The sequence below is a fragment of the Hyperolius riggenbachi genome, chromosome 6 (assembly GCF_040937935.1).
Source record: "Hyperolius riggenbachi isolate aHypRig1 chromosome 6, aHypRig1.pri, whole genome shotgun sequence".
Classification (NCBI taxonomy): domain Eukaryota; kingdom Metazoa; phylum Chordata; class Amphibia; order Anura; family Hyperoliidae; genus Hyperolius; species Hyperolius riggenbachi.
This window is the reverse complement of record NC_090651.1, coordinates 244,937,145-244,953,288: the sequence shown is the minus strand read 5'-3', so window position 1 is coordinate 244,953,288 and position 16,144 is coordinate 244,937,145. Positions and strand designations below refer to the sequence as shown.

The 16,144-nt window shown below is 43.2% G+C and overlaps 1 protein-coding gene across 1 annotated transcript in view; it reads left to right on the top strand.

Moving 5' to 3' along the window:
* Positions 1–15,892, top strand: part of MRPL20 (mitochondrial ribosomal protein L20) — a 31,983-nt gene extending 16,091 nt beyond the window's left edge. Inside the window, exons 3-4 of the mRNA XM_068240629.1 lie at positions 11,123–11,200; positions 15,164–15,892. Coding sequence (XP_068096730.1) covers positions 11,123–11,200; positions 15,164–15,337 — 252 coding nt within the window. The 3' untranslated portion in view covers positions 15,338–15,892. The remainder of the gene's footprint in view (positions 1–11,122; positions 11,201–15,163) is intronic.
* Positions 15,893–16,144: the final 252 nt, after the last annotated feature.

Sequence of the window (16,144 nt, the reverse complement as noted above, 5' to 3'; positions counted from 1 at the left end):
AATATAAATCCGGTATATATCCCCACAGCAGGTCTACTGAAACTGGCAGTACAAGAGCACAATTATCACCAAGTTGTGTGAACAATCATCTCAACCATACCAAGCAAAAAAAATGTAAACAAATTCTGATATTGCCCTAGTCATTCATATATAGATAGATAGATAGATAGATAGATAGATAGATAGATAGATAGATAGATAGATAGATAGAGATATATATATACACACACACACACACACGTAACACAATTGTTCAAGGTGTGGACCGTGGTAATGAAACAACACAAACAAACAAAGTAGTAAGATCAGGTGAGACCAAGTAGGAAAGCCCGGAAGAAGCCGTCAGAGCGGAGAATCGCGACAGCGTTGGGTGGCTCATGCTTAGCTCTCCTTTCCCCCACAATTCTCTCCCTGGTAAGCCTGCTTGGTACTCAGCTGCCTCTACACTATTTCACCTTCTATCTCTCCCAACACGGATCTCCAGCACAGAGACTTTCTTGCTATTACAGCAACCTCTGCATCCCTTTAGACACAGACTCTATATAATTCACATTCCTACTTGGTCTCACCTGATCTTACTACTTTGTTTGTGTTGTTTCATTACCACGGTCCACACCTTGGAGAATTGTGTTACTAATGTACAGGATCTTCTAAAAAAATTAGCATATTGTGATAAAGTTCATTATTTTCTGTAATGTACTGATAAACCTTAGACTTTCATATATTTTAGATTCAAATACACACAACTGAAGTAGTTCAAGCCTTTTATTGTTTTAATATCGATGATTTTGGCATACAGCTCATGAAAACCCAAGTTTCCTATCTCAATTAGCATTCCATAGTTCATCCGACCAATAAAAGAAAAGTGTTTTTAAAACAAAAAAAAGGCAACCTTCAAATAATGATGTTCAGTTATGCACTCAGTACTTGGTCGGGAATCCTTTTGCAGAAATGACTGCTTCAATGCGGCGTGGCATGGAGGCAATCAGCCTGTGGCACTGCTCAGGTGTTATGGAGGCCCAGGATGCTTCGATAGCGGCCTTAAGCTCATCCAGAGTGTTGGGTCTTGCGTCTCTCAACTTTCTCTTCACAATATCCCACAGATTCTCTATGGGGTTCAGGTCAGGAGAGTTGGCAGGCCAATTGAGCACAGTAATACCATGGTCAGTAAACCATTTACCAGTGCTTTTGGCACTGAGAGCAGGTGCCAGGTCGTGCTGAAAAATGAAATCTTCATCTCCATAAAGCTTTTCAGCAGATTGAAGCATGAACCCACTTTTGAACCAGAAACAGCGGCGGAAGCGCCTGACCTGGGCTACAGAGAAGCAGCACTGGACTGTTGCTCAGTGGTCCAAAGTCCTTTTTTCAGATGAAAGCAACTTTTACATGTAATTCGGAAATCAAGGTGCCAGAGTCTGGAGGAAGACTGGGGAGAGGGAAATGCCAAAATGCCTGAAGTCCAGTGTCAAAAACCCACAGTCAGTGATGGTCTGGGGTGCCATGTCAGCTGCTGGTGTTGGTCCACTGTGTTTAATCAAGGGCAGGGTCAATGCAGCTAGCTATCAGGAGATTTTGGAGCACTTCATGCATTCATCTGCTGAAAAGCTTTATGGAGATGAAGATTTCATTTTTCAGCACGACCTGCCACCTGCTCACAGTGCCAAAAGCACTGGTAAATGGTTTACTGACCATGGTATTACTGTGCTCAATTGGCCTGCCAACTCTCCTGACCTGAACCCCATAGAGAATCTGTGGGATATTGTGAAGAGAAAGTTGAGAGACGCAAGACCCAACACTCTGGATGAGCTTAAGGCCGCTATCCAAGCATCCTGGGCCTCCATAACACCTGAGCAGTGCCACAGGCTGATTGCCTCCATGCCACGCCGCATTGAAGCAGTCATTTCTGCAAAAGGATTCCCGACCAAGTATTGAGCGCATAACTGAACATAATTATTTGAAGGTTGACTTTTTTTGTTTTAAAAACCCTTTTCTTTTATTAGTCGGATGAAATATGCTAATTTTTTGAGATAGGAAATTTGGGTTTTCACGAGCTGTATGCCAAAATCATCAATATTAAAACAATAAGAGGCTTGAACTACTTCAGTTGTGTGTATCTGAATCTAAAATATATGAAAGTCTAATGTTTATCAGTACATTACAGAAAATAATGATCTGCTAATTTTTTGAGAAGATCCTGTATGTATATGACTAAGGCAATGTCAGCGTTTGTTTGCTTTTTTTGCTTGGTATGGTTGATATGATTGTTCACACCACTTGGTGATAATTGTTCTCTTGTATTGCCAGTGTCAGTAGACCTGCTGTGGGGATACATACCAGAATTATTTATATTTATTATAGTATTAGAGCATGACACCCTCTTATTTGGTGTTTTGATTGCTTTTAGATGTATGTCATTTTGATATGAATAAAGATGTATTTTCTAATAGATAATAGTGGTGCGGTTTTGTCCAGATCTGCCTTTTCTTGATTTGTGCTAAAAGCAGTTTAGCAGCTTTGTGAAAACTAATATTTTTGACAGTCTCAAAACTTTTGGCCAGGACTGTACTGCAGCGAAACAGATCAGCAGGGCTGCCAGGCAACTGGTATTGTTTAAAAGGAAATAAATATGGCAGCATCCATATCCCTCTCATTACAGTTGTCCTTTAAGTTAGGACATTTAAAAAGTAATAAGTCGACAAAATTGATGAAAGTCAATCAGAATTGTGCTATTATGTCCCAGTTGATGTGGTTCACATTTTAAACAGGGCTGAGGAGTCAGTCAGAGCAATTTTTGGGTACCTGGAGTCAGAGTTGGGAAAAAATGCACTGATTCCGACTCCTAATGAATTTAAACTGTAATTAAAGCGGTCTAACACCCAGCATTACAACTTTGCTTTAAAAGATTGCTTACAGCTTAGAAACTATTATGCCAGATTTATTTATTTTTTTTAAGCAGAAATTCACTGAATGGGTTAAACATGACATTTTAGTGTTTCATTTAGCTTGAAATCCGCATCCGCTTAGGTTTAGTTACAAATGTATCTTTGGAATGCAAATAGACCTCTGAAAAGCCTGTCTGGGAAGCCCTCTTTGTTCACTCAGAGAGGTGTTTGTTTATTTAAAGCGGAATATAACCCTGCATTTCAACTTTGCTCTAAAACATTATTTACAGCATATTATATGCAAAAAGCATTTTTTTTTTTACTAGACCAGCATTGGAAGGGTTAAACACAGAGGTTTTAAGTTCCGTGCAGACGTTCAGATAGTTACATTCTATTTAGTTAGATGTATCTATTGATAAACAGTTACACACTCTTTGGCTGTCCTCCAAGCTCCATCTCAGTGAGAGAGATGAGTCACAATAAACACTTAAAAGATACATATTTGTAAACAAAAAGTATCTAACTGAAGTTCGGATGCGTCTGCAGAAATCTCTAGGGACTTTAAAGCCCTGTGTAACCCTTCCAATGCTGGTCTAGTAAAAAAAAAAAAATGCTGGTTGCATATAATATACTGTAAATAATGTTTTAGAGCAAAGTTGAAATGCAGGGTTATATTCCGCTTTAATTGTAAAATTGTACACAGATACATTTGTAACTAAACCTCAGCATGGAGGAGGATTTCTAGCTAAATGCAGCACTAAAATGTCATGTTTAATCAATTCAGTGAATTGCTGCTAAAAAAAAAAATCTGGCATAATAGTTTCTAAGCTGTAAGCAATCTTTTAAAGCAAAGTTGAAATGCTGGGTGTTAGACCACTGTAAAATAGAAAATATGATAAAATGAAAAGGTGGCCGCTTATGCAAACGACCTCCTATTCTATCTATCAAAACCTAGATTAGCGCTACCCAACCTCTTTAAGGCCTTTGAAGAATATGGGAGGGTGTCAAACTTAAACTTAAAAATAAACTGGGAGAAATGCGAAGCATTGGCGATAGGGTTGAAAAAAGCGAGTAAATGGTGAGCTTGGGGAAAAACTTTTCCTTTAAGTGGCAACAGGAATCACTAAAATACCTGGGAAATGGAATTAAGCTGGCAACAAGTGTCTCGGAGATGGTAAAGCTAAATTACATCCGCCTACTGAATACCTTTAAAAGGGATTTGGAGAAATGGAGTAAATTTAAACTCTCCTGGTTTGGCAGGATTAATGTCTTAAAGATGAATATTATGCCGAGGCTGCTGTATGTCTTCCAGGCTCTCCTTCTCCCCTTCCCTAAAGGGTTCCTGAATGGAGTCCGTAGAGTTTTCTTGGATTTGGCAATCCAAGAGAGCAAGAATAAAATTTGCATTATTGTCCCAAACAAAGGATAAAGGAGGCCTAGCAGTGCCAGACCCTCATAGATATTATAAAGCAGCAGTACTTACGAGAATAATAGATTGGTGTAGAAACAAAGAAAATAAACAATGGGCCTCGTTGGAGTGGGAGCTGTTCGGGGGACCACTGTATTCTACACCATGGTTGCCATATATCCCTAAATGTCATTCTTCTGTTGGAACCCTGATTGAACACACATCAAAAGTATTAGCTAGAACCCGTAAACTGAGAGACATCTCACCCCGACCTTCCCCATTGATGCCTATACTGGGAAATAAAAAATTTCAGTGGAGATGCCTAGAGGAGAATTATAGTCAGTGGAGGAAAGGAGGAAAATTAAGGATTCAAACTCTAATATCAAAGCAAATTTGGAGGAACGAAGGGGAGGTAGCCCTGTAGTTGGGCCTGGAGAAAGTAGACACCTGGAGCCTGAATCAGTATAGACATTTCTTATTATCCCTGGGGAATAAAGGAGAGCTCTCTATAGAGTTGACACAATTCCAAAGAATATGTGTAGAAAAGGGGCAAACAAAGGGGACCCTGGCAGGAATATATAAATGCTTAGGAGAAGAAATAGATCACTCTCAGAAATATAGGACTATTTGGGAGAAGGATATGGGTAGAGTGTTGACCCAATGCCAATGGAGCAGGATAAATGTGCCATGTAGCATCGGTATCAACTAGGATTCAAGAATCCGGATATAAAATAACCATGAGATGGTATTATACCCCTGAAAAATAACGCAATAAAGCACCTGCTAAAGAAAATGGCAGACATACCTATCTCTGGGGACCCAGGTACCTACTTACTACACCTTAATGCAAAAGGGTTGAAAAGTTACAGAAGTTCAATGGGGATGCACGTAATAAACGCAGCAAGGATTGTGATTTGATGAATTGATAGAAGAAATAAATTATACTCAAAAAATGGAGGAGTTATCTAGTATAATATATGGAAGTGAAGAGGGCAACTGGGATAGGTGGGTGGATTTTAAAAACTTGGATGAATATGGAGAGATAAGAGAGAGGTTTGGCTGAGAGCTAATGGGTTATATGGACCTTGGGCGGGGGAGAGGAGACTGAATTAAGTGATATCTAAAAATGGACGAGGAGAGAAATGCTGGAAGCCGACAGAGGGAGCATGGAGGCGGTGGACAATAACTTGGCACCGGGTGGATGCATCCTTGCATCACTTACTATTCTGATTTTCTTTTCTCTTTTTCTTTTGTTTGGTGTTTTTTCTTTGTTTGAGGCATCTAGGCAAGAGTATCGAGAGGGCAGGAGACTTGGAACATCCCCCTCACCCCCCCTTCAGGGTAAAAAGGCCATAATGAGTGTGCCCTAACCAAAGGAGTAAAGAGAGGGTACAGAGAAGGTCCAGGCTCGAATTGTTGGGGGTGTTTTGGAGGGATGAGCAAACAGGGAGGAGGGGGCGGCCAGGGGCTCATAATAAGAGGCCATTACTGAAGCATATTAATATCCGGCCATGATGTCACTTTGGTGTTTGTATTTTATACTGCATTATATGTATTTTGTACTCCTTTCTGAAAAAATGATTTTGAGAAATAAAGAATGAGAAAAAGAAAATATGATAAAATGTTCTATGTCTACGATAATAGTCATCATCAATTATACATACAGTGACAGAGTCATAGCTAGGGCTTTGAGCACACGGGGGCAAAGACTATTAATGCGCCCTCTAACGAGGAACCTGCGCCGCACCAAAAAGGGGGCATGGCCAAGCAACAGAATGTGGGTGTGGTAATGGGTGGGGCCAAATATACATGACCTTAGCAGTGGTGTAAAAGGTCTGCCAGGGACGTTTGAGCTCTGCCATAGTGTTTTCCCCCAAAATACATGTAATCTGACAGCAGTTCACCAAAAATACACGTAATTTGGCAGAAGTTCCTCCAAAATACAGATATGGCAGTAGTTCCCCCAAAATAGACATAATCTGGCAGCAGCGGTTCTCCAACATACATATAATCTGGCAGCTGTTCCCCAAAATAAACTTAATCTGGCAGCAGCGGTTACCCAAAAATACAGTTAATCTGACAGCAGTTCCCCCGAAATAGGTGCTCCCAGTATAGGTAACCAGGTCTATAGGTGTCCCCAGTGGAAGTAACCAGGCCTATAGGTGTCCCCAGAATAGGTAGCCAGGGCTATAGATGTTCAGAATAGGTAGCCAGGGCTATAGTAGTCCCCAGAATAGGTAGCCAGGGCTATAGTAGTCCCCAGAATAGGTAGCCAAGTGTATAGGTGTCCCCAGAATAGGTAGCCAGGTCCGACACCCCAGAAGTGGCCAGGTGTGGTAGGCAGAAATTAGCAGTGGTGGCAGATCTCACTTCCTATTCCCTGTTCGGAGATCTGTGCTCCGCTGCTCTGGTCTAGTGACATCACTAGACCAGAGTAGCGGCGCGCAGATCTCCGTGCGGGGAATAGGAAGTGAGTGCTGTCGCCGTTTGCCGCTAATATCTGCAGGGGAGCGAGGGAGGGGGGAACCCCAGGTGAGGGATGGGGGGGGAGATGTCCTCCCTCCCTACCGCTCCCCCTTCACTGCGCTGATTTGGGTGGGGGGGCTACCTCACGGCTGGGCACCCCTAGAAACCCAGCGCACGGGGGTACATGTCCTACCCCGCCCCCCCAAGCTACGCCCCTTTACAGTAATAGCTGTGCTTAGCCTGCAAAAATGAAATAAACCAAAAATAGTTACTTGTGCTGCTTCAATAAAGCTGTCCCTGAATTCTTAAAGCCAGATATACATATCTGATTGTGACTGTATATATGATGTGTACACAGGAATCTTTTATATATACACTAAATAACATCTATGCTGTAAGAATAAAAAGCCTGATGTGTGGCTGTGTCACTAATAGAGATGGTCAATGAGATGCAAATAATTCTGCGTTGATACTGGTTTATGCAAATTTATGCACTCCTTTTTGCTCATGAAATCAAATAATTTGATATGTTCTTAAAATTTGATTTGGTGATTAAATAGTACCTGAGACGGATGAAAAGAAAAGCTTTATACATACCTGGGGCTTCCTCCAGTCACCTTCAGGCTAATCAGTCCCTCGCTGTCCTCCTCCGCTACCTGGATCTTCTGCTATGAGTCCTGGTAATTCAGCCAGTCAACGCAGTCCGGCCGCGTGCTGCTTCCACAGCCAGGAACATTCTGCACCTACGCAATAGTGCTGCACAGGTGTAGTACGCTCCCAGCAGTGGAGTGTGTGCATGCGCACTACGCCTGACTGGCTCAAGTACTTGGAACCCATAGCAGAAGATCCAGGTGGCGGAGGAGGACAGTGAGGGACAGATTAGCCTGAAGGGGGCTGGAGGAAGCCCCAGGTATGTATACAACTTTAATTTCATCTGTCTCAGGTTTAGTTTGTTACACAGTAGTACTATACATATGCACTCTCCACAGAGCTGCAGGGAATCCACTGAGAATGTTGTGCAAATTGAACACAGAGGTGTTGTCCATCACCCATTAACCTGGTTCAGATTGTGCATGAAGAATGTGTAATAGAGGAAGAATCCCCTCATTCTCCTGCAGAGTACCTGCACATCATTCTTACGTGTACCCACAGTTGCATTGCCCAGGGCATGATAGATGTTCTTTGTTCCTGTCTTTACCTTCTACAAGTACTCTTACCAAGGACTAGTTTTAGGCCTCATTCACATCTATGCAGCGCAGATGGCCGTGCAATTGGAATGCAACACGTACGATCGCACGTCATCTGCGCTGCTACCCGCTGCACTGCTGATCCCATCCTTTGACAGTGGGTCAGCTCTGCACTTGCGGGCAGAATGCATGCAGCAGTACGCAAGCGCATCATAGCGCATCGTACTGCTGCACAGCGCATTTGATGTGAACGAGGCCCAAGTCTATAACTAAAAGTATTAGAGGCAGAAGATCAGCGGGATAGCAAGGTAACTGGTATTGTTGAAAAGGGAATACATATGGCAGCCTCCATATCCCTCTCAGTTCAGTTGTCTTTTAGAATTCCTAAGCGTTGGCAGTTGAGATGCATTTTATGTTACATACTTTCAATCAACAAGATTGTAATATGCAAATTAGAGGAGTCTGAGTCGGTAGAATCCTAACCTGAGGAGTCGGAGGATTTTTGTACCGACTCCACAGCCCTGCATTTAAACTTCCTGGTGACTCTGGATATTTAGCATTTTTGTTATAGCCCATACAAACACATTAGTCAAGCGCTTTTCAAAACTTAACCAGCCCTAACTTGGGGCTTCTCTTGTAGGCTTGTATGTCCCTTGTTGTCGTCCTCCTTGCTCAGCTGTTCATCCTGCTACAGCAGCTGAGTTTCCCAAGCCACACAGTACTGCGCATGCGCTGGCTTGGCATCATTGATTGCGCTCCCGTAGATGGTACACCATTTGTTAGTCAAATGGTCAATGAAATGCAGATAATTCGAGGTTACATGCACATTTAATGCAAATTGTATGCAGCTTGGAATTGAGCCAATCAGAATAAGGGCTCATTCACACTATGAGCGTTTGCTGATTTATTTATTTTTCTTGAAATGGCAAACGAGCTACATGTACCATGTTCTGAGCGCTTTGGCTCAATGGAAGGTAAAGGGAAATCCAAAGCGCTTGAAAAGGGGCTTTATATAACGATTTCCCGGGCGCTTTTATAAATAAAATACAATGTATTTATTAATTTCCGGGTTAAAGAGTTCACTTCCTGACTAACGTCAGAAGTGAAAAAAATCCTCGCTGAGCAAAAGCGCTTATAAAAGCGCTTTTCTAAGGGCAAATTGCAGGGAAAAGCGCTTCTAAAATCAAAGTATAAATCGCTCAGCGCTTGCGATAGCGCTGGCGATTTATAATGTGAACAAAGCCTAATAAGGTATTGTATTTGATTGGCCACATTCAAAGTTGCATTACATTTGCATGCAGTGAGGGTAAGAAGAATTTTACCTTCTTTGCTGCAAATCGGGGCTTTTAGAATAGCCATGATATGCGGCTATGAAGGTAAATTTCGGCGCCCAAATAGCAGCAAGAGGGGCCATTTTCTGTGGACAAGCTTGTGGAAAAAGAAATGTCTTGCGAATGACTCCTTTGTGGCATAGCGGGAACGGAGAGCCCCGCTATGCAATGCCGCAATGATGTAGTTATCCGGAAGAGGAGGGGTTAGCTTTAGGAGGGGGATTTAGGGTTAGGTGCCACTAAGAGGGGGTTGACACCATTAGGGGGGGTCTTAACGTTATGTAAAGGAAACCTAAACCGGAAAAAAAAAAAGTTTCACTTACCTTGGCTTCACCAGCCACCTGACAGCCATCCTGTGCCCTCGGAGTCACTCATGGCTCCTCCGGTCCCCCGCCGCCAGCTAGTTTCATTTTTGCCGCCACGCGTACATTTGCACGCATTACCATGGGTGCAGAAAGCCATCCCGGACATTAACGCATACATTTTTACGCATTGGAGAGCAATGCGTAAAAATGTACGCATTGCACCCTCAACGTGTAAAAATGTATGTGTTAATGTCCACGATAGCTTTCTGCACCAGTGAGAATGCATGCAAATGTAACGCGTGGCGGTCCACTGACCCAGAGTCGGCAAAAATGAAACTAGCTGGTGGCGGGGGACCAGAGGGCACGAGTGAGTGACTCCGGGGGCACAGGATGGCTGCATAGGGCTGGTAGACCCCCAGGTAAGTGAAACTTTTCTTCTTCGGTTTAGGTTTCCCTTAATGATTTTTTTTCCTATCAAATCCAGTAGTAGAATATCTCTAACTTTAGCAATATTTTACTAGTGGCAATCCAGCGCCCTCCCCCCCCCCCCCCCCCCCCCCCCAGACGCCTTTGTTTCATTTATACACTCTGGGTTACCACTTCATTGGAAAATAGTAATTTATTGTGCATTATACGCCTGCATAAATGTATGCTGAAACATGGATTTTGATTCTTTTCAATTTTTTCATGATCGTGGTTAAACTCCTGCATTTATTTTTTTATAACTGTCGCTATGTCTACATTTTTGCCCTATCCTGTTGAAGCGGATCTGAACTTGGTACTCCCTCTCTGCTGTAAAAGATATGCAACAGCATAAAAACCTTTAAAGAAAAACAGTTAATTGTTACAGCTGATACAAATCTGCACTGTTTCTACTTCCTGCTTTCATGAAAGCAGACATGTTGTTAATATCCTGTGCTTTCAATATGCTTATCTGGCATGGCAGACAGGTGACCCCTGAAAATGAATAATTTTCGGCAATGAAGAGAAATTGTGAGTGCCGAGATTTCCCGCCCTGCAAATTGCAGCATTACATAGCAGGCGGAGAGTGCAGAAGTCGCCTTGGGAAGAAGGGCACTGCATAGGCGTCCATTATAAAACTCGCGATTTTGCGGCATTGAAGAGAAATTTGGGCATTGGGAGGCGCCAAATAAAATTGCTGGTGCCGAGGCACTTCCCGCTATGCAAGTGGCGCTTTACCTAGCGGGAAGCTTCGGCACCTGCAATTTTATCGGACACCTCTGTGTGTCCAAATTTTTCTTCATTGCTGCAAATCGCTTCTTTGCAGGGTCATTTTACTGAAATTCTACTACAGACAATCCTCTGTGCATTTTTTCCAGGTGCCTTTATTACATGAATGCCAGCAAGGGGGCCTTGCCTAACTTTTTGACTTTATTTTTTAGTTGGCAAAAAATGTAGGCTTGATGGAAAAGTCAGGGGTGAAAATATTAGCGATGCTTTTTTTTTTTTTTCCTCTACTGATTTAGACACTATAAATGAATTGCATGCTATATTAATTATTTACAAAAATGCTTCCTTTCAGATGTGGATAACTCGTATCACTGGAGCCCTGCAGGAACATGGTGTAAAGTACTCTCATTTTATTAGAAACCTACAAAAAGTGAGTTTCTTTTCAGAATTCATAGAGAACCAGTTATATATTGAATGTTACAGTAATGAATCCCTTTCCACGTGCCTCATTTAAAATCCACATGTTGCAATGCCTACAAGGAGTGCATCTTGATCCCAAGTGATTAAGCTTGCTCACATGTTTCTGGCTTTACAGCCAGGAAACTAGTCGTGTAATAGCATACTTCTTTTCTTATACACTAATAATAGGCTTACTCTACAGCTCGCTTATGACAGGGTCACCTGAGTCATACACCTGAAACCTGTTGTGCAGCACACCTGATCTGCATGTGTCCTATAGTGAGTAATTTGTAAAGTATCCTAGCCAAAGAGGGTCAGCTTTACAGCTAAAAACAGCATCCTTTAGAAGGTTGTCAGTAATAACAGGCTCCATATTACTCACATGGCTTGAAGTCTGACTCAGTCATATCACACTATCTTCTAATTTCTGTGGCACTGACTAAACCCAACAGAATAGAGACAGTAGAAAATGTGTGGTAAAGGCGGTACAACAGTCTGTTATCCTGCAGTCATATGCAGGTGTGGTATCGGTTTCTATACACTGATCGATTTTTCACGTCAATATCCGGCGGATTCGATCACTCTGATCGAATCTGCTAGAAATCGATTAAACAGGTGGCCCTAGTAATCGATTTTTGGCCAAAAGTGACCAAATCAGTCAATCACTCAGGACTAAGGATATCGACGGTGACAGATCAATGGCCCATAGTGTTGCACTGGATCAAACTGAGCAAAGCTGCGGTTCGTGTTTTTTTTTTTTTTTTTTTTTTATATTATGATACATTTCATACTGAAATGTATTAAAACATCTGCCAGGGATCTAACTGATGGTTGAATCTGGTGGCCATCTATTAGCAGGGCCACATTTAAGCTAAGGCAACATAGGCCATGGCCTAGGGCGTCACAGGAGCAAGGGTGGGTGGGCAGTACTGGAAAGGTGCAGTTTGCAATTACAAGCTTGCAATGCAGTTGCCTGTGACTGGTCGTGCAGTGTGTGTGGCTGCTTGCCAGACCTGGTCCGCGGTTGCCCACCCTACTTCATTGTTTGGATCCCTCGTAATAGCTGCAAGCAGCCATGGGCAACTGGATCTGGCTGGTCTTGTGGGCAGAGTCATGCACCAGAGGTTCCCCCCCCCCCCCCCCCATCCAGCAGCACCGACAGGCTCTCGACTCTCCAGCACCAAAGCTTCCTTTTTTCCCTCCTCCTTCATCAGCCGCCGCTGTGAATCTTTTTCTGCAGCCAGTGTTTCCTATCATGTGATTAGCCGGTAACATACTGGTGAGTCACATGTAAGAGACACTGGCTGCAGAAAGAAATGCACAGCGGAGGAGGAGAAGAGGAAGCTTGAGACTAGAAGAACTAGAGGCGAGGAGGTGAGAGACTGGTGGCCCTGCTGTTGGGGGAGCTGTACTGAGGTGGGGAGGAGGACCACCAGGCCACCTAGACTTCAAAGGGGGAGGTGGGTGGAGGAAACATCTGGCCACCTATACAACAAGGAGAGGGGCAACTTTTAGCCAACTATTGTATGGGGGGGGGGGGAAGCATTTGGCCATCCATACAACAAGGAGGGGGGAGACATCTGTCCATCTATATTACAGGGAGGGGGGGGGGACATCTGACTACCTATATTACAAGGAGGGAAAACATCTGGCCACCTATACTACAAGGAGAGGGGAAACATCTGGCCACCTATTTGACCGGGGGGGGGGGGGGGGCATTATAGCAATCTTAAATTTTACTGAGGGTCCGGACCAGTGTAGGTAGCCGACACGCTCCCCCATATCCTGGGCCCCCATTTCAAGTAGCCGATGAGGTCCCCTCACCCCCCCCCCCCCCCCCTCCCAGTATAGGTTGGCACAGAGAAAGTTGGTGCTTCCTGCACACCCTTGATATAAGCCAAAGGTTTTATAAGGGGTGCTCAGGCCGAATACCCAAAGTACTTGATTCCTGTACTTGATAATGCACATTGTGCAACACGGGAGTCACATTGCCTGACTGTCCTGATAATCCTTTGCCTATACTTAAAGCCTTAGACCCTGTACAAGTATGCAGATCAGATGTCTATGACAAATCTGACAAGATTAAATACATGCTTGTTTCAGGGGTGTGATTTAGACCCCACTGACCAGAAAGATCAGCAGCACTGCCAGGCAACGGGTATTGTTTTAGAAGGAAATAAATATTGCAGTTTCCATAGGTCTCATACCTCGGTTTCCTTTGAAGTCCATAGGAAATAACCAGAGAACGCTGGCACTCCCACTGTAATGTTTAATTGTTGCAGATGGAAGACCATGTATAGATAGCCATATGTGCCCCAGTATTAGCAGCCCTTCTCCAGTTTTAGAAGCCAGGTAGGCCCCTATATTAGCAGTCCCCTTCCCAATTTGTTGGAAAGAAGGGCATATGCCATAGGCACCCATTATAAAACCCCCAATTTGCAGCAATGGAGATGCCCGATAAAATTGCGGGTGCCGATGCTTCCCGCTATGCAAAAAACACCTGGTAAACTTCAATTTAGCACGATGTCCAAAGGACACCACATCACCAGTTCACCTACAAGGGCAAAATGCGCTGGATCTGGCTCTGCAACAGCTGGCCGCAGTATGCCCATCCCTGCCCTAGACTATAATGAAAATAGGACTATGGTAGAGATTAGATTGTGAGCTCTGCTGAGGAACAGTTAGTGACAAGACAATATACTCTGTACAGCGCTGCAGAAGACTTCAAGTGGACAGGGGGAGCGGAAGAACAGCGAGCTCAGCTTGCGCTCATCTGAGACAATCTAGCACTTCGGATCTCTCGTTAATGCATCGGGAGTCGCTATACACATGCTAGATTCTTGGCAGAAATGGCCCTGCCCAGCCACCTCAGCCGAGATCCCTCTAGCATCTGTACGAGACTTTAGGACCCTTTTACACTAGAACGCAATTGCATTTCTTCTATTCCCACCCCATCTCCCATGAAATCGGCTCCTGACCAGCTCCAATAGACGGCAGGACGAGTGATCTGCGGCGGGAGAGCAGCAACGTGATCGGCTGTAGCGGCGAGAACTCGTGGCAGGATGATTGGAATCTACATCCTGGCAGCGAAAAGGGGGTCACAACAGGGCATAGATTTCAATCAGTGACGTCCGGAAGTGGTTAAAAGAAAATACAAAGGACAAGTTGCTAAAATCGATTGTTTGTGTGGAGTTGGTGAGGGAAGGTGTTCATAGGGATATACGATTGTGCTTCTTACACTGCACACACTGGGAGGTTGGAGGATACTTTGCCTGCAAGATACTTTTGCACCATGACAGTAGTTTCCTCCTTGTAGGACCTACTAGAAGCCCCAAAACAGGGAGGGTTGGAGGGAGTACTTCAATATGAAAACGCCAACTGTAAAAGGGGAATTTATAATGAGCGCTGCATTCTGAGCTGTGTATTTGTCAGTGAAGGACCTCAAGGACAATAGTGGAAGGTTGGAGAGGTGAAATCTCTTTATGCAAACTCCAGCTTTCATAGGGAAAGGTACACTGAGCCCTGTACATCTAGCTTTGGTATGTGCGAGTGTGCCAACAGTTTAGCTAGGTACACACAATACAATTTTCTGGCAGATTTACTGCCAGATCGACTATTTCCAGCAGGTCCAATCGATTTTCCATAGAAGTGAACGGAAAATCGATTGAAAATCAGATCGAACCTGCTGGAAAAAGTCAATCTGGCGGTAAATCTGCCAGAAAATTGTATTGTGTGTACCTAGCTTAAAAGGTTGAAGGGGGAGAGGGCTGAATGCCACCTTTTTAGCAAGAGCTCCATGTTGGAGTGCCTTGAGTTTTAACATAAATTAACATAAATTAGTACATTCTTGAAAAACACATACTTAGGGGACTTTGTTCTTTCATTGTTACAATTTTTCACAGCTGTCCACTTTTATTCCCTTTTTTTTCCACAGTGTCAAGTAGTATTAAACCGCAAAGTCATCTCGCAAATGGCCATATATGAACCTAAGACCTTTAAGTCCCTTGCAGCTCTGTCTAAACGGAGAGGGGAGGAAGGTTTGGCTGCTGCCCTTGGAGATGGGAAAGAGCCTGAAGGAATATTCTCCCGGGTGGTGTATTACCGATAGCTACACAAAAGACCTATTCTTTACAAACTGTACAGAACTGCTGCACAGATCCATCCTAAGGTGTTTACAGTTTGTGTGCACACTAACATCTTGCAGATGCTTCTTCTATGTCACAGTTTTTCCTTTTTGAAACCTTCAGAAAACCTGAACTGTAATACCACTATGACTTCCAGGGTACCCACCGCCGAACAGGAAACACCTGCATAGCAGTACATCTTGGCCTAATAACTGAAACAATAGGTATTGGTGACATCTTTTTTCTACAGTGAGTAAAATATGGTAAACATATACATACAATTGGACTGAATTATCAAGACAAGTGCAAAGAAAATTGAGCAATAATGGAGCAGTTTCCAAGACCAACCAATTGGGCTTCAGCTTCAAGCATATGTGAAGCAATTATCTCATTAAAAAAAATCACTTTACCCGTTTTTCCTAAATTACTGGTTCAGACTTTTATTCTCCTCTTTGTAGCATAAGGCCAAAATTGTCTTGATGCTTTTTTGTGAGTCTGTATTTTTTTTTTTAAATAATATAAAAATGCCTTGAAAACAATTGGTGTATTCTGATTTTCCTATCTTTTGTCACATCCACCTTCTTGGTTTTTGTTGAACTTCTTCCAGTATTAGAGCCGCATCACAATGGAAACACCCAACAAGCTACAGGTTAAAAAGCTGTCTAAATTCTGTAAAGCTGATCTAGTTCTACCAATTGGTAGAGATTTAAAGGACAATTGTAATGAGGGATATGGAGGCTGCCTTATTTATTTCATTTTAAACAATACCAGTTTCCTGGCTATCCTGCTGA